Source organism: Pseudonaja textilis, chromosome 7 (genome assembly GCF_049901715.1).
Source record: "Pseudonaja textilis isolate UNSWEBS1 chromosome 7, rPseTex1.2, whole genome shotgun sequence".
In the NCBI taxonomy this organism is placed as follows: domain Eukaryota; kingdom Metazoa; phylum Chordata; class Lepidosauria; order Squamata; family Elapidae; genus Pseudonaja; species Pseudonaja textilis.
In genome coordinates, this window is record NC_141996.1 from 8,090,652 (window position 1) to 8,113,044 (window position 22,393).

The 22,393-nt window shown below is 39.1% G+C and overlaps 1 protein-coding gene across 9 annotated transcripts in view; it reads right to left on the minus strand.

Moving 5' to 3' along the window:
• Positions 1-22,393, minus strand: part of PICALM (phosphatidylinositol binding clathrin assembly protein) — a 77,491-nt gene that overhangs the window by 20,326 nt on the left and 34,772 nt on the right. For 4 of the 9 annotated variants that reach the window (XM_087937002.1, XM_087937001.1, XM_087936999.1 and 1 more), the window contains exons 7-13: positions 21,872-21,978; positions 16,800-16,841; positions 15,287-15,372; positions 13,619-13,742; positions 11,188-11,324; positions 10,047-10,150; positions 4,840-4,986 (exon numbers count right to left, since the gene is read on the minus strand). In XM_087937002.1, the coding sequence (XP_087793128.1) occupies positions 4,840-4,986; positions 10,047-10,150; positions 11,188-11,324; positions 13,619-13,742; positions 15,287-15,372; positions 16,800-16,841; positions 21,872-21,978 (747 nt within the window). Of the gene's footprint in view, positions 1-3,135; positions 3,196-4,594; positions 4,611-4,834; positions 4,987-10,046; positions 10,151-11,187; positions 11,325-13,618; positions 13,743-15,286; positions 15,373-16,799; positions 16,842-21,871; positions 21,979-22,393 lie in introns of all 9 variants that reach the window. The other 5 variants (XM_087937006.1, XM_087937004.1, XM_087937005.1 and 2 more) reach the window with 2 other exon arrangements.

The window sequence follows — 22,393 nt, forward strand, 5'->3', positions numbered from 1 at the left end:
CAAATAGACTGAAGAACAGCTTCTATCCCAGGACAGTAGCTCTGTTGAATTCTACTGTATAGTGCAGTGTTGGTGTGGTGCAGGGGTTTTCAATTCAATGTGTGGAGGGTGAAGGAAGTGTGTTTGTGTTTATTTTCATGGTCATGATGTGCACTGAAGATGGTTTTTGATTTCATTGTACGAGGTGCAATGACAATAAAGTAAACTAACTTCGGAAAAACATATCATGATTTCAGAATTTTATTGCAAGTTTCTGAACTAAAACATGACAGCTTGTTATTTTTTAGGAAGACCAATCAGACAAAAAAGCAAACACGGTAAACAGGAAAAAAAATAAAGATCAGAATCTTTCTTCCAAATATTTCCTTAACTTAATTATCCAATCAGTTTCAATTCTATCTAAAGGTTTGGCTCTGTTGAAAATTTTTTTTTTTACTCTTCTACCCCCAATCATAGAAGAGCTTCAGGTTCCTAACTGGGTTTCTTACACCACATTACAATTGGAGATAAACTGTACAGCACTTATCAAAATTCAGATAATGAATTCTGGTGTATGTTAGCGATCAGGATCACAAAGTAACAGAGTTGGAAACCCTGGAGGTCTTCTAGTCCAACCCCCTGCTTGAGCAGAAAACCTTATACCATTTCAGACGAAGGTTGTCCAATCTCTTCTTAAAAACCGCCAGTGTTGGAGCATCCACAGCTTCTGGAGGCAGCAAGCTGTTCCACTGGTTAATTGTTCTAACGGTCAGGAAATTTCTCCTTAGTTCTATGTTGCTTCTCTCCTTGATTAGTTTCCATCCGTTGATTCTTGTCCTGCCTTCAGGTGCTTTGGAGAGTAGCTTGACCTCCTCTTCTTTGTAGTAGCCCACATTATAAATTTAAGCCAATGGGCACCAAATGTATCATGTCGGGGTGCTTTGTAACCCAACAGATTTCCTCATATTAAGTCTTTTGCCTCCTCTATAGCCATCTAAGGCTCCCATATACCTTTTTGGAGCCTTACCTTATGCCTTTTATACTCTCTTTGTGTGTAGATGTGCATTTTATAACTCTTTTCAGATATTTCACTTTTGACGTCTGGCGTGCATTTGATGCTTCTTTTATATGACTGTAACTCATCCCATTATTGCTGGTTTATGACCATAATAAAGACTGATTGATATTCCCAGTTATTTGCTTATCAAGACACCATTTGCTTGCTGTTAGTCAGAAACGGTAGTTAGCTGTAAAAGGATGTTGACTAAGATTCTATAAACAAAATAACGAAGGGCGTCTCCAGCAAACCCAGGATGAACAAGATGAAATGTTGAGCTGATTAAAGTGGATCTTATATTCCTGACACACTTCTGGGGGTGGGGTGGGGGAGGGAAAGAACACATTTACTCCATTTTAAATTCTCCTAATTTTTCCACATCTTTGTATGGAACGTTAAACTTCACATTACTAGTTCTTGTGTTACTAAAACATAGTAGGAGAATCCAACAGAACATGTAACACCACTGTTGAATGATAAGAAGTCATCACCTCCTTAGATTCAGAAATTCTAGTAATTTACCACCTCTAGCTATAATAATTGCAACCAATGCTTTCTGTAACTGGTGATTAATCTGTGATGGGGCTCTGAACGAATTCTGGTCCCTTCCTGCATGGCAAATTATTTCACAGCCTTAACTGAGGTTTACTAGCATGAACTGCTCGTTTTTGGTCTTGTTGTGTTTTTAAGAGGTTTAGGCCAGAAAACAATCCAAAAATCCAAAGGAAGAATACTTTTTCACATAACCGTGTGATCCATGTGTCATCACAGGGCTGATAACAACTCAAAACGTAACTATATGTACTTTATTCCAAGTGGGATAATGATATTGTACTAAGCAGCTTCTAACACAACTAGCACCAGTCTGAAAAAAACACCACCACCAGACTTTTCCACAGCATGCCTAGAGTTACTTAAATAGTACAGACTTAGAGCCCTGCACACCAGAACAACTAGACACAAGAACAGTTTTTCCCCCGAAAACCACCACTCCACCATCTAAACAAATAATTCCCTCAACACTGCTCAACTATTTACAAAGTGTACACTACTATTACTGTTAATCTTCTCCTTATCACCCATTCCCTCCCACTTGACTGTTTCCTAGTATGATTTGATTGTTGATTGTACCCTATGACTGTCATTAAGTGTTGTGATTCTTGATTCTTAACGAAAGTACCTTTTCTTTTATGTATACTGAGAGTCTTTACACCAAGCCAACTTCCTTGTCTGTCGAATCACACTTGGCCAATAAAGTATTCTATTCTCCATTCTCCATTTTAAAACTGCTATAAAACCAAAACTGATATCATCTGCATGTCAGTTTTCCTATTTAAGAAAACACCAACCAACGTGCTTTTTATACATGCTGAACTTTTATCTCAAGGACATAAAATAAATCAAATTTATAAAGGCAGTGGGCTTATTTAGGAAAACCATCACCAGAATAATATCTATGGAGATTCTCAGTCATGCAAGTCATGGTTGTCCCAAGGGTGTTTTTTTTCAAAAGACAACTTGGACTTTGTTTTGCTTGAAGACATTTCACTTCTTGTCCAAGAAGCTTCTTTAGTTCTTGGATGAGAAGCGAAACGTCTTCAAGCAAAAGAAAGAAAGTCCAAGTTGTCTTTTAGAAAAGCACCTTTAGGACATCACCAGAAGATATGCCATTATGATTTATGACTGAACAACAGCGGAAACTAATAAGCATAACTGGTATTTATAATGTTTTGGACAACAATTTATTGCTTTTCAAAAGAGGGAATGAAAAAGCCCTTTGATGTTCGAAGAATATCAACATTTTTTTTTCCTTTTTAAAAATGTCTTTTGAGTCAGTGTTGAATCTGGGCGACTGTTTGAACGTATCCCTGCAGTTTGACAAGATTTCAGAAGTGATTTGCCATTGCCTCCTTCCTAGGGCTGAGAGAGAGTGACTGGTCCAAGGTTATCCAGCTGGCTTTGTGCATAAGGCAGGACTAGAACTCAGAATTTATTCAGCAGGTGGTTTAAAAACGTAAGAATTCTGAAACTGATACAGCTATATTCCTCCTTCTGCACAAGGGACAAAAACTCCGTTCTCTAATTTTTTTTTAACCTACCTCCAAATAGACCAGCTACAGTTGAGGGTTCGCTGCAGAAATGGGAAGCATTAGGATAAGCTGATAGAAGCATGTGAAGCAGAAGAGCAAAAAAGGAATGTTATGGAAAAAGAAAATTAAAAAAAACCCAGTGCACACTATTATATGGTTAACCAAACATTCAGACACCAAGTTAAGACTGTAACTACATGACATCCAACGTAGAGAGAAACACAACTTAGGATTTTCTTAAATAGTAAAGGTTTTATTCTATACAAAGACAAGAAGGTTAAATGTTACATTTTATATCTCAAAAGTGGGAAAAAGTAAAGTGGGAGAGCTGATTACAAGTAGTCCTCGACCTATAATCGCTTGTTTAGTGACGGTTCACGCACTGAAAAATGTGACTTACCACAGTTTTTCACAGTTACTGCCTTTGCAGCATCCCCATAAAATTCAGATGCTTGGCAATGAGAAAAGTCAACGGGGGAAGCCAGATTCATTTAGCAACTGAGTTACTAACTTACCAACTGTGGCAAGAAAGGTCGTAAAATGGGGCAAACCTCACTTAACAAATGTCTGACTTAACAACAAAAATTTGGGGCTCAATTGTGATCTTAAGCCGAGGACTATCTGTAGTGGATGATTACATGGGTGTTTCCAGGGAGTAAGATTTAAAAAAACAAAACAAAAAAACAGACTGAAGTCATGGAGATAACCACAAAAGTTAAAGTCACAGGTTTGGGCACAAAAGATTTAGGGGTTACGTTTCTCAGATCAGATAGCACTGCACCTCCCATATCTTACAGACCAAAGTGACAAAAAGATTAAGGGCATCCATGAAAACTCATAGTGGAGTAGGATATGAACTGGTAAAGACCACTGGGACGCTCCCTATGGTAGGGCCATTTGGGTTTCTGGCACCACAATATTAATGATTGACTGAAACAAAGCTTAACATCTTCCAGAGAGGAAAATCAATGAGAAAAACTAACCGATATTGAGTCAAACAGAGAGAAGACAGATGGGTAGATGGAAAGGAATGTAACGTAACCCCCTCCCATCACTCACTCGTCTTCGAAAATTTGATCATACAGGTAGTCCTCAGCTTACAAGTCTTTGTTAACAATTGTTCAAAGTTACACTGTTATGACACTTGGCCATGTGATTGCCATTCTGGTGCTTGCCAAGATGGTTGCTGCATCTTGAGGTCACGTGATCACAATCCGCCACTGGATTATTGGTAAGCGAAGTCAATTGGGGAAGCTGGATCTGGCTTAACGACAGTGGGATTCACTGAACCACCATGTGATTCACTTAACCACCATGGCAAAAACGGCTCATCAAGTCATTCTGGGCAAGTGATGCCTTTGCCTAAGGAACATATTGCTTAGCGACCAAAATTCCGGTCCCAATTGTGGTCATAAGTCGAGGACTACCTGTGGGTAAACTAAATCGGGGGGTCTCTCAATTTGGCAACTTTTAGGACTGGTGAACTTGAACTCCTGGAAGTCCTCAGCCAGTCAGCGGAGGAATTCTGGGAGTAGAAATGCGCCTGGTTTGGAGACCCCCCAAAATTAAATCGCTAGCAAATATTAAGAAAGATGTTCAGAAATGGACTCTTCCCCCCACTCCTCCCACTGAAAAACCTCAGATTTGTTTAAGATTGACCAGACCCGTCGGAGAAAAAGAAAAGCCGGCTAGCTAGCCAGCCCAGTACTTTACCAACAAACATCTCATGAGTTGGCGTCCTAGAAGTGAAAGAAGAGAGTACATCAGAGGAGACAGAGAGGTGATCGCTAGATTTGGTGAGGAAAGGATTTAAGTTTGGAATGGCATCGTCGACGGCATCGGGAGTGGACGCAAAAGGATCTGCCACAGTCCAGGTGGAGCAAGAAGGAAAAGGAAGGGGAACCAAATTAGTGGTGCGTTAGTATCCAGGAAGAACATAAGAAGAATACGACTTAATTGTTGACGGTTCTCACTTTGCATCCAAGATCATACATGGGGCACATTTGATAGATTTAAATTAGCCTGGGCTATTGCATGCAATAAGTTTTCATCCTCGTTCTACTTCATGGCTCGAATAAAAATCAGCAACCCTTTTATAAGGGGCAGAATGGTTGCTATGTCTAGTTAAGTGGAATGCTAAGCTACAATTATGAGTTGCGAATACTGGCTAATAGAAGATGTGACCGTTCAGTGGTTTGCATACTATCCTTAGCTAAAAAAAAGAGCTACTAATTACACTTACAAGGAGATGGTATGTGCATTCATATTAATCAAAACACAGGGTACTATATAGGTAGTCCTCGACTTACAACAGTTCGTTAAATGACTGTTCTAAGTTACAACAGCATTGGAAAAAGTGACGTATGACCATTTTCACACTTATGACCACTGCGGCATCTCCACGGTCAGGCGATTGACCTTTGGATGCTTGACAAGCTGGTTCGTATTTATGATGGTTGTCCTGGGGTCATGTGATCCCCTTTTGTGACCATCTGACAAGCAAAGTTAATGAGGAAGCCAGATTCACTTAACAACCATGTGACTAACTTAACAACTGCAGTGATTCATTTAACAAACGTGGCAAGGAAAGTCGTAACATGGAGGGAAACTTCACGTAACAAATTTCTCACTTAGCGACATCAATTCTGGGTTCCATTGTGGTCGTTAAGTCGAGGACTACCCATACAAGCATAGTCTATTAAAAGGAAAACAATTTCTTTTGGAAATCAACATCTTAACAAGTTTGCTATTTTGTAGATACTTTCAAACAGAAAAAACAGCTCTGCTTTTTTCCGGAGACTGCGTGACTAGCCAGCATCGCTGTTTAGCAATTCTGGGAAATGATTTTAAGAGCTGCAAATGGATGCTGTGTTCATAACCCCATGAGCTCTGAATCATGTCTTTTGTCTTCAAATCAAAATAGCTATCCTGATCAAGCTAAATTAGTTAATTTGTTGAGTGTATATACAGGTCTCTTCAGCTCCTGATGACTTCATGAACATATTTTTGTGATTTTCGTGACAACAACATTGAAGTGATTTGCACTGCTCTTTTTGTGAATTTTTTTTCTTCTTCAAATTTTCCAGTCTAGTTTATAGCCTAGGGAATTCCTGTCAGTCTCCCACTCAAGCACGAATCAGGTCTGACCGTACTTGGTTTGTCAAAGCTGATTTGAGACTGGCTAGATGTTATCTCCAAGCTGAGCTAGAATACAGCAGAAGTTTCCTTTTATACAGTTATCTATTTAACCTAGAAATTTACTAATACCTAAACAAATCTCAAGGAGCTTCAAAAATGAAATAAGAAATTCAATTTATCTACAGTATGTGGTTTCTACGGTAAGAGTCAACAGTGACTTGACTGGACTGGATCACCAGTCAATCAATAAATGGAAAGTAAATGCCAGCTCTTCAAGGTATGTGTACTCCCATCAATGTTGGAAGGAAAGTCCCGCAATCAATTTGTACTTTGGACTTTTACCATATGTGCATGCAAATAATCTTTGTCTACTGCCACATCAGTGTGTTAGATACTGAACTGGTATGTCCAACACAAGCACCTTTTGTTTGAAACTGTACAATGGTACCGACATCGTTCAAAATGTCTATTGTACAACCAGCTTCTATTGTCAAATAGCACACTGATTTGAGTCTTGCATCTCCTTAAAGATTAACAAATGTATTACAGTACAAATCAGTCTAAAGATTAGGGCCCATTTTATGAACCCTATGAAATATTCTTCTTAGCTGCTGTTAGAAGACACCCTGGTTGAAATGCCAAGTTTTTCTCCATCACAGGCCATCACCACTCATGTTTGCAACATTACCTCTTTCAAATACCTTATACCAGTGGTGGCTAACCTTTTCGGCACCGAGTGCCGAAACAGGAGCGCGTGTACATGTAAACCAGAAGAAGAACTCCCTAATGCGGGAATGCCAAAAACCGGAAGGTTGGCTTACCAGCGTGTGCATGTGCGCAAGCCACCTGGTCTTCTGGTTCCTAACATGCATGCAGGTGTGAAGATCAGTTGATCAGCACACGCATACGTGCCGGGGAGCTGCTCTCCAGTTTCCGGCGCTCCCTCATGCGCAAAGGCCAGCTGGCCAGAGTGCATATGCAGCAACAGCTGGCGTGCCTGGAGAGATGGTTCAGCATGCGACTTCCGGCGTGTGTGGCATAGGTTCGCCATCATGGCCTTATATAGCAACTATCAGAGAACCCCGATATACTATTTGAGATCAGAGGCAAGTAAACCAGGAGCTCATTCCGATCCGTAAGGGTTTTGAATATGAATTCCGTAGAGCTAATTTATTTGTTCAATGATTTTTGTGCCCCATTTCCTAACATTCTGAGTGGCTCACAGTATACAGTAATATTTCTTATTTTATACTGTTGGCTTATAAAGGCTTATTAAAAAAAAATCAAAGCAGAATAAGCACCTGTAAAAATTGAAAGCCTTTTTCTAGTCTTTTTAAAGGTTAGACAGGAGTTTTCTCAGATCAATATGGAGACTAAATGCAGGTAGCACAAAACAAAGCCTCAAGTTGGTGGTGGTGGGGAGTGGGGTGGTGGTTGGTGGTCTTTTAGCTTTCTTCTCTATGAATGAAATTGCAAACATAACCTTAATGCCCTCTAGCAAATATTTCTAACTTCATACAGGTCATGTTTGTTCCTAAAGTGCTTTTTTCAAGAGGCAACTGGACTTTCTTTGCTTTTCCTTGAAAATGTTTCCCTTCTCATCCAAGAAGCGTCTTCAGTTCTGACTCAATCTAACTCTATTCACAAGTCAGAACTGAAGACGCTGCTTGGATGAGAAGGGAAACATCTTCAAGGAAAAGCAAAGAAAGTCCAGTTGCCTCTTGAAAAAAGCACCTTTGGTTCAGGTTCCAATCCCAATCTCAGAGCAGAAATGAACTCCGAAGCTGCCTGTGCCTCTTCCAAAATAAGGCTCAGGACCCCAGAGTTTCATTTTGAATGATACTTTCAGCATCATAGAAAGAAAAAAAGGGGAATGATCCTAATAAATGCATTTAACCAATTTTAACACTAATTGAAATAAAACCTATTTTCATCCAGAGCTTCTCCATTACTTCAACACGCTGCTTCAAGGCCAAAAGCAGCTTCCCCTCCCCCAAAAGGCTACACAGCTTTCCCCAAATTTTTGTTCTCCAGGTGAGTTAGACTTCAACTTCCATAATTCTCAGTGAGTATAATCCTAGGTCCATTTCAGCTCAGCATTATGGGGTAGGTGATAGAAGACAAAGCTGAACATGTGTATCAAATGACAGATTGAGTAAAAACCTTACTGTGGCTTATCATTTTCCCCAGGAAAACCATCGGAACTATAATTATGGCCTTCGTACAGATTTTCATCCATGTACTTAACAATTTTAGACAGGGTGTTGCTTTAAAAGGGGGGGGTGGATTTTGCTTCAGCCCCCTTCCCTCTCAATGAACAGCTACCAACTGAAACAGGGTTACTCTGATTCATACCATATGATACACTACAGCTTAAAAGAAAGCACACAGCAATTTCATTGCAACGGGAAAGGCAGATCAGATAGAAAAAGCGAGCAGGATAAAGAACTGAATTGTTATTGGGGGTGGGGGGGAAGATAGATTAAAGAGGAAATGAAATGCTAATGTAAGGAGCTTTTAATATTCTCTCGACCTTCCACGATTCCATTCGAATAGCAAAGCAGCAAATGTAATACAGAATCGTGATGTTTACAGTTTTTAATTCTTAAAATTGTGGTAAGCTACAATATCAAGTTCATGTTCAAGATTTTATTCTTGCAGAGAATTCTGCTTTTTTTTTTTTTTACAATAGCTTAGTCTTTTGACTGCATATTTAATGAGGCAAAACTGAAGATTTTTCTGGAAAAGCACTGTGGAAGAGCTACATCTAATTCCTTTACTAGCTGGGAAGCAGTATGAATGTCACTTTGAGTTCCTGATGGAAAGGCAAATGCAACAAATAAATAAATATGGGACGTAATATGTTTACATCAAATGGTTTCACGAATTATAGACTGTGTAGCTGAAATAATCCTAAAATTGGATTTTGAAAGGATCAACCTTTATATAGTATAGGGAACTTTCCTGTTTTTATCATACTTGTTTCTACAAATAATCTTTTTTCTATACATAGACTGAAACTTACTTATTACTCTTGTTAAATCAACTCGACAGTTCAAGCCCTACTCCCTCTGGTTTGATGCAAAAATGAAGACTGGTCATTACTGGGAAATGGTGATGGGAAAGAGGGGTGAAGGAAGATACCAATAACCCTTTTATGTCTTAGAATAGAATTGTAATGAGTAAGCGTAACTTCCTTAAGAGTGATCCATTAACTTCCATCCTACATGCCATTCTCTTGAATTATTTTAAAATTGTTTTATTCAAATCTGACAGACGCCTTCTCAAATTTTAATCTATAAATTTAGGTATCTAAAATACCTACATACATATTCAAATCTCTGCTTAATCCTGGCTAAATAAGATCTATCACTTCCCAAAGCACCAGTAGAGCTGAACCCAGAGCTCACAGTTTGGAGACTGGAAATAAGCCGACATGATGCTAGTTTGCTTTTGCTTTTCTTATTAGCCATATATTTGGTCCTGCTATTGAAATCCCACCTATGTTTGCAAATATTGCTCAAAAAAACAGAGGCAAATCAGCCGATTATGCTGGAGACTTATACAACACAGCAGCCCAATAAAATAAACAGCAATTCAATAATCGTGCTGGAAATTCAAAACAAAGCTTCTTCTGATCCATGAAATTCTAAGGCTTTAAAGAAATCCCACACGTTTAGAAGTATTAAAATAATAACGTTTATCAACCAAATACAGCAGGGATTGTGAATTTTTACCAAGAGTAAGGGTGGCTATATAATAATCACAACAAAATCTCTTACCTCCTCCCCAGGTCCCTCCCACTTGTGGTGCAGAGCATATCGGATGCACACCTGGGTGAAAAGCTGGCTGTAAATCAAGCAAGTCATTTGGCAGCTTTGATGAACTACAGAAACAATAACACATAGAAGAGCGTGGTAAATATTTAAACAACAGCGCCATTGTTTTATTTAAGAACCTTTTCAGAACAGCCCCTGTGTACACACCCAGACTGACGCATGGATTCAGAATTCACTTCCTGAGAAACCAAAATCAGAACTCTTTTAAAATGTATTATTGATACATTTTCTTTAATAAACAAAAATTCCATATCTGTCTGAACAGCGTGTAGTCTGGGCACAGTTAGTTTTGAGTAGAGATACAGCAATAATCATAATAGTAATCATAATAAACATATCAATATTAATCAAAATGTAATAATACAATTAGTTTATCCATCTTGAAAAAATTTCAATACAAATATTTTAATTATCTTTTTATTCTTTTTAGTTTCTAACCTCTGTTTCTGTTAGTTAGCCATTGGTAAAATAAGTCCCATGTTAAAAATTATTGTTTCTTCCTTTTCTTTTCTTTTAAGTGTTAATCTACCCATCTCAGCACGTTCTAATATTTTTTTATAACACTTTCCTCTGTAGGGATCTCCTCAATTTTCCATTGTTGCACAACACAATTCTTGCTGCCATTTATCACGTGTAAAATTAAATATCAGGAAATCAAAACTTGAAGAGGCAGTTCATCAAATTCAAGGAAGCTGCCATGCCCAAAGGAGACTTTCGCTCATCGTTCTATCTTAGTTCTTAGTATCCCCTCTGGACCAAAAACCTCTGCCTGCAATGTACTTCAGGGGCGAGGAATGGTGCTGAAGAAACAGGGCCATTATGGCCTCTTTTTATTTATTATTTATTTGTATCCCACTTTTATTTTTATTTTTATTTTTACAAATAACCTGGCGAACATATCCAATGTACCTTCCCCCTTCCTGTTGTCTCTACCACAGTAACCCTGCGAGGTGAATGGGACTGAGAGATTGTGACCGGCCCAAAGTCATTGGTCCAGCTTTCGGTTTTCTGTCTCACAGTTGCTCTGAAAGAGTGGGACTTCCCTCAAATTAGCGCTTGGCAAAACACCTCTTCTGAATCTTACCTGTTTGAAGAGCTGGGTGTGGAAAAAATATCGATAGCTGGGGTGGTCATTATACTTCCTGCAGCATTAGACACAGGGGAAGAGGCTGTGGTTAAAGACGAGTGGGGTTTCTTTGCAAGCTCTTTTAGACGCTGTTCCTGTTGGAAGAATAAAACCAGATTTTTTTTAAAAAAAATCAGGTGATTTGATGGCCAAGAACAAGTCATATTTTTTTTTCTCTTCAATGATACACGAAATAAACAAAGGCCTAAGCAACCTTTGTTTTTGACCACCAGAAACAAAAACCCTGTTAAAACACCCCAAGGCATAAGCATGAAATACTATCCAAGCATACATACATTATTACTGTTTCTACACTGGTTTATAATGACCTTGTGCATGAAACTCTTTGGTTTCAAACAGGAGGCTACAAAACATTTACCAGTTTGATGCTAAATGTTTTGCCCACTGCTGTTTCAAACAATGAGTTTGAAGTGGATATTATAAATACTGTGGCATTTATATACTGTATTATTTCCCAAACAACGCAGTTGTTCCTAAATACTTTTGATATTGAAAATAACCTACCTTGTCCACTGGTGTGGAGTTTTTTTTTTCCAAAACTGAGTTCTTGGGAACTTGAACAAGTTCCACAGAATTTGGGGGCGGGTGTGTGTGTGTGCAGAAATCTCTGCGAGGGATTAAGGCATGTGTGTGTGTGTGTGTGTGTGTGTGTGTGTAGGTGAGTGAGGGAGAGACAGAGAGAGAGAGACAGAGAGAGAGAGAGACAGACAGACAGACCGACAAAAAAAGAGAGAGAGAGAGAGGCAGAGACAAAGACGGAAAAAGACTCTTTCTGCAAAGGAAAAGACTAAGGGAAAAAATAACCTCTCTGCCAGAGGATAATGGGCAAAAAAAACTCCACAAGGAATGGGGAAGAGAACCTCAAATGCATTTAACCATCCACTTCCGTCTCAAAGCTGTTCTTGACATCTCATTTATCACAACACCAGTGTTAGCAAGTGTCCTGTGCAAGTGATCACTAGCTTCCCACCCCTCTTCCGTCTTCCCACGTGCACCCACACAAGCCCAACTCCTGGGTGGACTGCTTGCAATGAGTGTAAACCCCACTGAGATGTGTGGGGAACTAATAAAGAAAGTTCAGACTATACTGAGGAAGTGGTCAGTTAGCAATCCCAGTTGCCCTGCTGTTCTCCATCCTCTTCTTTACTCCAGGAGAGGAAGAGAAGAAAACACAGTCAAATTCTCAATATCACAAAATTATTTAGAATGACTGGCTGTAAGGACAAACCACCACAGGGAAGGGAAAATCGGAGAGATCTGTTCTTTAGTATCACTAGTGGGGCAGCCCTGTTTTTCCATTTCTATTACCAACTGACAATTTTAAATATTGCTTTACTATCCGTAGTAAGCTACATATGGTTTGTAAATTAGCTTCTGTGTTCTGACCATGAGAATTCTGGAATATTCCCTCACATATTCCCTTGCTGTTAGTATGCTATTTGGGGATGATGGAAACTGAAGTCCCAATCACTGACAGTAGGGTTTTTCAAAGTGTATCTGATGAGATTTCATGACAAAGTAAGGCAGAGACTGCAACCAGTTTTCTTATCCGTGGCATTTTGCGTCCTGATCCGGTGTCCTGGGCATTTTTTTAAAAAAAAAATTGGTTCCCAAACTTGAAAAGGTATCCCATTCAGCCCATTTTTTTAAATCTTTCTGCAACCAAAGGGACATTGAACATACAGAAACCGATTTAAAATGCAGTACTTCTCAATCACGGCAACTTTAATTGCACACACTTGAATTCCCAGCATGAGTTAAGTCCTCGCATCTTAAATTTGCCAAGGTTGAGATGCACTGGTCAAAAGCATGGCTATCAATTGGAGGAGCCTTGGTGGCGCAGTGGTTAGAGTGCAATTTGGCAGACCGAATCCCACCAGGCTCAAGGTTGACTCAGCCTTTCATCCTTCCGAGGTGCGTAAAATGAGGACCCAGATTGTTGGGGGCAAGAGGTTGACTCTGTAAACTGCTCTGAGAGGGCTATAAAGCACTATAAAGGGGTATATAAGTCTAAGTGCTATTGCTATCAACTCAGGGGCCACGGGGTGCTTAGATCTGGCCTGCAGGGCTGCCCTAGACACAGCAAAGGACTGGCCCGCAGTGCCTCTGCCAGCAAAAATGGAGCTCCATTTTTGCTGCCAGAGGGCTACAGGAGGCCGTCGTGATCAAAAATAGGGCCAGGGGAAGGAAGGAAGATTATATGAGAGGTAGGAAGAGTCTGAGGGAAGTCCTGCCTTAGCACTTGGCCACCACAAGTGCCTCTGACACGAGTGATGTCGAGCTGGTTACGCGCCCCTACCCCCGAGGTCAAACACAACCCTGAAGTCGAGTTTGACACCCCTGTCTAAAGGAAGAAAAACGCACCAACCTTCAGAGTTTTTAAACGGGCCTGTTCTTCCTCTAGTGCAGCTTGTTTTTCCCTTTCATCGACTTTGGTGAGAGAGAGGCCAGTACTTGCAAGGGAAGAAACAGCATTGGAAAGCGTGGTAGCCCTAGGAAAATGTGACAATAGGGAACTGACTATTATACACTGTAGTTAGGAAAAGGGATTCTGTTGTACTTCATTTGTTCAGCATTCAACAAACAATGCATTTATTAATATTTCCTTCAAGGCAATGCTGGTAACTGAAGTTTAATTACATTTTATATTAGATTAATAGACTGCTTATTGACTAGGCTTTGTTCATTCCCAGTTATGTGCCTCACAGGCATGACTTTAACTAAGTTATTCAAGATAACAAGAGGCTTCAGGGGGATTAAACAGAGCAAAATCACCAGTCCAGCCTTGAGAACTTTATAGATATTGTTTTCGTTGCTTACATGCAGTAAATTATAGAAGATTTAGTACTGTGGTTATGCCACTGTGATGTTGGAGTAACCTGGCGAGACCAGTTTCTCATCCACTCTGAGACATGAACATTCACAGGGTGCATTTCAACCAGTTACTTGCAGTCAAACCTATCCCACAGATTTACTGCTGTTGGGAACAATGGTGAGGCACTTTTTCCTAGAGTAAATAGGGACTATTAATTTTTCTCCCCCCTCCCCGCCCCCTTTTTAACCTCCCCTACCCTTTCCCGTCTCCTAGGAATGTTTTTAATGAACTATTTTGGTCCCAGTAGTGCCAAAGGGAAAATCAGAAAGATAAGAATTGTGTCACTCCAAACTGTAAGGTAGGAACGCCTTATATAAGCTTGTATCAGGAATTTAGTAAAATAATCAGCAACCAAGGCTCTGAAATAGTGATTACTCTGTATCACAGCAGGAAAGCAATGCTAAATGTTTTGCTAAATAAAGACAATGACTGAAGAATAAGATCAGCCAGAGGTATTTCCTGCAAAAGTCAATGGATTTTTTTCTTCAGGAAGAATTATTCATTGCAGAAATAAGCAGACACAAAATTCCAAGCTGTTTTAAAGGGAAAATAGTATCCAGCGCTAACATGCTATTAGCAATTTCATCTTCGTTCAGACATCTTTTTGTAGGAAATCCAAAATTAAAGCCTAGGAGGATCACTACAGATATGGAAGCACAACAGTAAACTACAGCAATCGTGTTTCTACAGATACAAGGGTAGAAACTATTTCTACACTACACCATTTCAGATATCCCAAAGGTGCTTTTTCAAGTGGCAAGTGGATTTTCTGAAGAAGAACTGAAGAAATTTCCTGGATGAGAAGCGAAACGTCTCCAATGAGAAAAAAAAAAAAAAGTCCACCTCCCTTTTAAAAAAGTACCTTTGGGACAACCATGACCTTGATAATTGAGAATCTCCATAGACACCATTTCAGAGTTTCATGTTTAATATGTCCACATAACCTCTTTATATATACAAACACGAGGACTGAGACTGGTTTTTCCCTCTAAGGGAGTGTCACATGTAATTTTCCCTTTGTTATTACAAAGCAGAGCAGCGGGTGTCAAATTTTATCAGGCAAAGGAATTGGCCACACAATATTAAATATACAAAGCATATCCGAAGAAGCTCGCATGCTACCCAGTGCCCAGTTGGTTATAAAAAGCCTCTGACACATACCTGCTAGCAGCGGTAGAATCTTTTATTTTCTTTCCTTCCAAGGAGGCGAGGTGCTGTTCTAAAGCATCCAGAAGACTACTTGGTGCCTACAAGACAATTCATCGATTGGTTAGAAAATCCAAAACATTTAGTGCCAACCTTCCCAGCCTCCAGTCTGTGGACATTTTGGAAGTTGCGGTGGTGCAGTGGTTAGAATGCAATATTTCAGGCTATGACTCCAAGGCATTGCAACCGTCATAAATATATACCATTGTTAAGTATCTGAATGTAAATCACATGACCATGGGGATACTGCAAGCAGTCATTGTGAAAAATGGTCATAAGTCACTTTTTTCCCCAGCAGGTTGCAAAAGGGGATTGTATGAGCATGAGCCGTGGTGGCGCAGTGGTTAGAATGCAGTATTGCAGGCTAATTCTGCCAAATGCCAGGAGTTCAATCCTGACCGGCTCAAGGTTGACTCAGCCTTCCATCCTTCCAAGGTAGGTAAAATGAGGACCCAGATTGTTGGGGGGCAATAGGCTGACTCTGTAAACCGCTTAGAGAGGGCTGTAAAGCACCATGAAGCGGTATATAAGTCTAAGTGCTATTGCTGTTGTAAATCCTTGAAGATCTGGGTTGTTCCCTGGGAAATGGCAAGTCTGTTGTTATGAATGTATATATTTTTATGGTACAGAAATGACCAAACTTTAACAAAAATAATGAAAAAACATAAAAAACATTAAAAATCATTAAAAAAGCATAATCTTCAGGATTATCTAGTTTTGTAACCCTATTCTTACTGCCTAATTGTAATTGCAAGATTGGCAGCAATATGATATCATACCATCATCATCATTCTCCAGTGATTAAAATGTATTAAGTAGCAGGTAGGATTCCATTATGTTATCAGACACGGATTAAAAAGCGATCATAAATTTCAGAAAAAAGCAGATCAAATGGTACATTTAAGAACTGGCATTTATTCCACATTCCAAGGAATACAATTTTAAAGCAGTTACTACTTTAGCCAAATCAGTATATTAATTACTGTAAATCTTTTATCCTTCCTTGGTTCTTGGCAATCGTGTACTCTACTGAGGTATTTTTTTAGCTTAATAAGAAAATTCAAAATATTATTTACATTCAAGTACATAGTACTTTAAGGAAAAATTTAAAAACAGATATTACCCCCCCCCCTCTTACCACAGTGACTTATGTGGCAACAAAGGTTTAAAATAAAACAAAAATATCAATAGCTTAAAGCCACAAAATATAAACCAAAAGGGGAAAAATGGCAGAAGAGAATAAAAACTATCAAACTCCCCAGCTTATCAAAGATCAATCCTGAAAAATGTAAAAATTGTTTATGCAAAAGTTGAACCATGGGTAAAACTGCAGGTTTTAAACTTACGGTTTTTATACCAAAAAAATTCTCCATTCTGTTAAGTATGATCAAATTACATCAAAATTGTCTTTCTGACAACTCAAGATGGCATGTACAAGAAAGATAATAATTAATCATAATGAATTTACCTGAGAAAGATCTGGTATATCTCCTCTGTCTATCCCCACTTGCTGCAAGAACAAAGAGATTTAATGAGATAAAGGCTTCAGCAACATTTGGCTAAAAACAATGAAGGAAGTTCATTGGTGATTATAACATCATAAAAGAAGGATGGTTGACACAGTGAACAGAATTGATGGTTGACACAGTGAACACAACTACAGTGGAAGCAAACAAACTTTTCAGTATATCAGACGAAGTACCTGTATTTGCAATCCCTGTTGTAGTGCTCTGCAATATATTACAGTATACTACAATTAATATATTATAATGTATTGCAGTGGCTCAGTGGCTAAGACACTGAGCTTGTCGATCAGAAAGGTCGGCAGTTTGACAGTTCGAATCCCTAGTGGCGCGTCACGGAGTGAGCTCCCATTACTTGTCCCAGCTTCTGCCAACCTAGCAGTTTGAAAGCATGTAAAAATGCAAGTAGAAAAATAGGGACCACTTTGGTGGTAAGGTCACAGTGTTCCGTGTGCCTTTGGAGTTTAGTCATACTGTCCACGTGACCATGGCGATGTCTTCAGACAGCCCTGGTTCTTCGGCTTTGTAATGGAGATGAGCACCGCCCCCTAGAGCCGGAAACAACTAGCACGTATGTGTGAGGGAAACCTTTACCTTTTAAATGTATTGCAATGTAAAAGTAGTCCTCGATTTACGACCACAGTTGAGCCAACAAGTTGTTGCTAAGCGAGACAGCACAGTGAGTTTTGCCCCATTTTACGACCTTTCTTGCTACAGTTCTTAAGTGAATCACTTAACTTAGTAAGAAGGTTGTTATGTGAATCGGGCTTCCCCATTGACTTGGCTTGTCAGAAGTTTGCAAAAGGGGATCACATGGCCATAAGGACACTGCAACCGTCATAAATAGGAGTCAGTTGCCAAGGAGTCATGTGACCACAGAGATGCTGCAATGGTCGTTAAGTGTGAAAAATGGTTATACGTCACTTTTTTCAGTACCACTGTAATTGTTAGGTATAGCATTGGTCACCTAACTAGTTTGGGTAAGATAATATATATATAAGCTATGATTCTTAGTTTAAAGTGTGTGTTACTTTAAATGCAAAGCATGTGTTTTGGGTGTGGTGTGAAACCACCATAAGAGGGAGCAAGAGACGCTGACGAGAAGCTGACGATTTCCCTTACGCTTTGCTGGCAATTACTGGAGTTGCAAACGGAAGAGAGGAGTTTTCTGAGTTTGTGCATATCTCTTTCTACTGCGAGGAGATAAATTACCGGACTGTTATTTTGTAAGTGTACCGACCTCTCATTTCTGACATTGGAAATTTGCAACTGGATAATCCCTGGACGGACTGAAATAAGTGTATGATATATGGACTGTTTTTTGACTATGCTTTAACTCTTGCTGGAATAAAACTACTTTAATTGGCACTGTGTATGGTTTACTGAGTGTAAGCTACACAACACTTATCTCACATATTTTGCCTGCCTGCCTGACTGCCCTGCAGATCCTTGCTAGGGTATATCCCTAACAGTAATTCCGGTCACTAAATGAATTATTGTAAGGCGAAGACTACCTGTAATGCATTGCAGCTACACTACAACCACCAGTGTACATGCTGACAACTACAAAACTATTGTAGTCTTGAAAGTTCTACTATCCGTTACATTTAATATTTTTAACACAGATACGCCGTACAGATCAACATTTCTTAATTCTTCAAAATAATAAAAAGGTGGATTTTTTGTGAGCAAGATGACTCGTCTTAAGCAAACAGGCGCATTCAGATTAAAAACCCAACAGATCCTGGAGCGATAATACTGGCGGAATTGCAAATGTGCACATTTCTTTGGATTGCTGCTCTGAGGTCAATAACCTACAAAAAACTGTGGGAATAAATAACAGACAGGGAAGAAAACATTTTTCTTCTTCTTTTTCCTTTCCTTTGCCAAACTTCTTTTCCACAGATTGGTTAAACAACTCAGGGAGAACATTTTAAACTCCCTGACAATCTGCTTCGCATTCACTGGATTCCCCCATGAAAAATCTTCTGCAAATCCCACCACGCTGCATTAAACGGCAATCGAAACATCTGCTTTTTTTATTTCTTACGGTGCGGCACTTTATTGTGGTGGACTGGAGTCTGCAGGCCCCTTCACTGCTGCTAAGGAGACCAAACCATATTGTCCCAATGAATTCTCAGTGTGAATGATGGAGCTGACTAATATGTTCATTAAGAGCTTGACCAAAACCATTATTATGATGGTTTACTTCTTCTCGGTCAAAAGCCTTCAGTGGCTTAGAAATGGGATGGGACAGTACTAAAATGTGAATATGGGTAGTTCTCGACTCACGGCCACAACTGAGCCCAAAATTTCTGTTTGCTAAGCGTAACATTTCTCAAGTGACTTTTGCCCCATTTTACGACCTTTCTTGCCACGGTTGTTAAGTGAATCACTGCAGCTGTTCAGTTAGTCACGCAGCTGTTAAGAGAATCCGGCTTCCCCCTTGACCTTTGCTGGTCAGAAGGTCGCAAGAGGGGATCATGTGAGCCCAGGACACTGCAACCATCATAAATACGAGTCAGGTGCCCAGTGTCTGAATTTTGATCTTGTGACCACGGGGATGCTGCAACGGTCGTTAAGTGTGAAAAATGACCGTAAAACACCTTTTTTTTTCAGGGCCATTGTAACTTTGAATGGTCACTAAATGATCTGCTGTAAGGGAAGGACTGCCTGTACAAATAATATGCAAATTGGTAGCATGGATCTTTTAAAGTAATTAATTAATTCTGACAAATTAAATCAACTCTTGGGGGTGGGGGGGGAGACAAACTTCCTCTAGCATAGAGGCTCAGAAAAATTAAACGAAAGGACTTTTGCAGTTTTACCTCCTGCCTTTCTGGGCAATCACTCAAGGACAGAATTCTAAATAAACTTATTAAGGCTTTTCACGGCAAAAATGTAAGGAAAAGGAGACCTGTAGACAGATGCTACAGCCCATAACTTAGATCAAGGGTCTTCATTTAAGACTTGTGGACTTCAACTCTCAGAATTCCTAAGCTAACATGACTGAAGGAGGAATTCTGGGAGTTGAAGTCCACAAGTCTTAAACTTGCCAAGTTTGAAGACCCCTGATTTAGATCTTGGGGAACAGGACAGTAAGAGGATATGCATTTCATTCTTATCACCCACACCATAAAATTGTTCCATAAAATTAACCTGGTGGTTAGTCAACAAAATTTTATCAGATTATACTATATAACGCCTGAACAGCAGTTACCTCACCCAACCAGTGTAGAGTTATCAAATTTCTTGGAAGAAGCAGCTATGTTCTGACCTTCCCTGATAACAGCCTTCTCATGTAATACAAGTAAAGACAAAGTACATGGAGGAACACCAATTGTGAAAGATCCATTCAGTTAACATACAATCTTTCCAACAGCTTTGTACCTAAGTCGGAGCTCAAGATTTTACGCAGAGGTGTACAGCTAGTCCTCAACTTATGACTATAATTGAGCCCAACATTTCCACTGCTAAGCAAGACAGCTATTAAGCAAATTTGGCCCTTTTTTATTACTTTTCTTGTCGCAATTATTAAGGGAATCGTTGCAGCTGTTAAGTTAGTAATGTGGTTGTTAAGTGAATCTGGCTTCCCCATGGATTTGGCTTGTCAGAAGGTCACAAAAGGAGATCACGCAACCCTGGGGCACTGCAACCATCATAAAAACAGGCCTATTGCCAAGTGTCCTAGTTTTGGTCACGTGACCACAGATATGCTGCAATAGTTGTAAGTGTGAAAAACAGATAGAAGTTGAAAAATTTTCAGTGCTGTCGTAACTTTAAATGGTCACTAAACAAATGGTTGAGAATCAAGGATGGCCTGTAATCTGACTTCTAATTAACAAAGATTTCTCTTTTTCCAGTCACAGCTAAAGCTATTCTAAGTAAGACTTTGGCCACGGAGGTTAGATTAGATGAAGATGAACACACAGGTGCAGCCAAGTAAAAATGGCTATAGAGTTGTTGGTTATAATTATTGCCTATCTGTACAGATCCAATACAATATAGTCGTCCTCAATCTATGACCAATTGCTTAACGACCCTTCGAATGTACATCAGATCTTTCTTGGAGCAGTTACGACCTGGTTTTGAACTTCTGACAGTTGGGTTCCTGTGACTGAATTCAGTCATAGAACACAACTGTCAGAAGTTCAAAAGTCATTTTTAGGACTAACTGCAGCATCCTCTAGTCACATGACCAGGTTTTATGACAGTTCTGCCGAAAACTGAACTTACTTCTGGGTTTTGGTAAAACTGTACCCAGATGTTTGCTTAACAACTGCCACGAAAAAGCTCATAAAATTGGGTCGGTCATGTGACCAATCCATTTTAAAACCGTCACGATTTACGATAGTGATAAGCTCGTTTCATTAGTCATAGGTTGAGGGCTATCAGTAGAAGGTAAAGATTCCAAGGGCCTTTATCAAATGAGGTTAGGCACATTAGCAAATAATATTCCTGTTTTGTAACCAATCTTTTAATTTTTTCCTTCATTTCCTTCATACTTTTTTCTAGACCCTCACTTTAACATTCTATGCTTTTCAACCACTGATTTTTCAGTCTACAAGTTACCCAGAGAATATGACAATATTTTTTTAAATGATTCCTAACTATGTAAGAAGACTTAGTTCATATACAGTATATCAACAGTGTTGGAAAGCAGCCAATGTGAATGAAATATTCACAAAATCTGTATCTGCACCAATATTAATCTTCCCAGTACTTCCATTGGATTTCTCTTCAGTGTGGTTTAATCTAAGCTTAGATTGGTGTTTCTCAATTGTGGCCATTTTAAGAAAGGTGGACTTCAACTCCCAGAATTCCCCAGCCAGCAATGGCTGGGGAACTCTGGGAATTTAAGTCAACCTATCTTAAAATGGCCAAGATTGAGAAGCACCGATGGAAGCTTTCAATGAAATTTTTAAACATTCCATAAATTATTGGCAATAATATCCAGTCAAAATATAGTAAATAATAAAACAGTAAGAATATTCTTTACGGACTAAGCAATTTTTACCTCCGCAACTTTGAGAAACTCAGAAATTCTTGCCATTCTAGTCAGAAACTTCTTATATATGTCAAGGGCTTCCTTGCATTGATTCTTTTTCATGTCAAAGTATTTTTCTGCAGAAGGAAATTTTTTAAAATGAGAATGGTCATGATAATCATCTTGTTTACAGCAAAAAAATCTGTCTATTACACAGTTATAAAGGTTAGAGATGTTTACAGCTGTTCACTGTATTAAATTTTAAACATCACAATAATTTCCTTGCAGCCTGTCAATGTATTATGAAGGTCTGATACACCAACAACAATCCCAAAATAAGAAAGAGTGGGATGTGAGCTGGAATTAAATTCAAACAGGTAATTACTTAAAATTAGAACTCTAAAAAAGCCTGTGTTTATACTAAATACTAAAATGAAATCCCACAGCATAAATGTATATTTGAGCTGCTCTAAAAACATCACCAAGGTTACCCTTAAATAAAAATGCTATATATATAACAAATTGAATTTCCTTTATTCAAGGCTACATTAA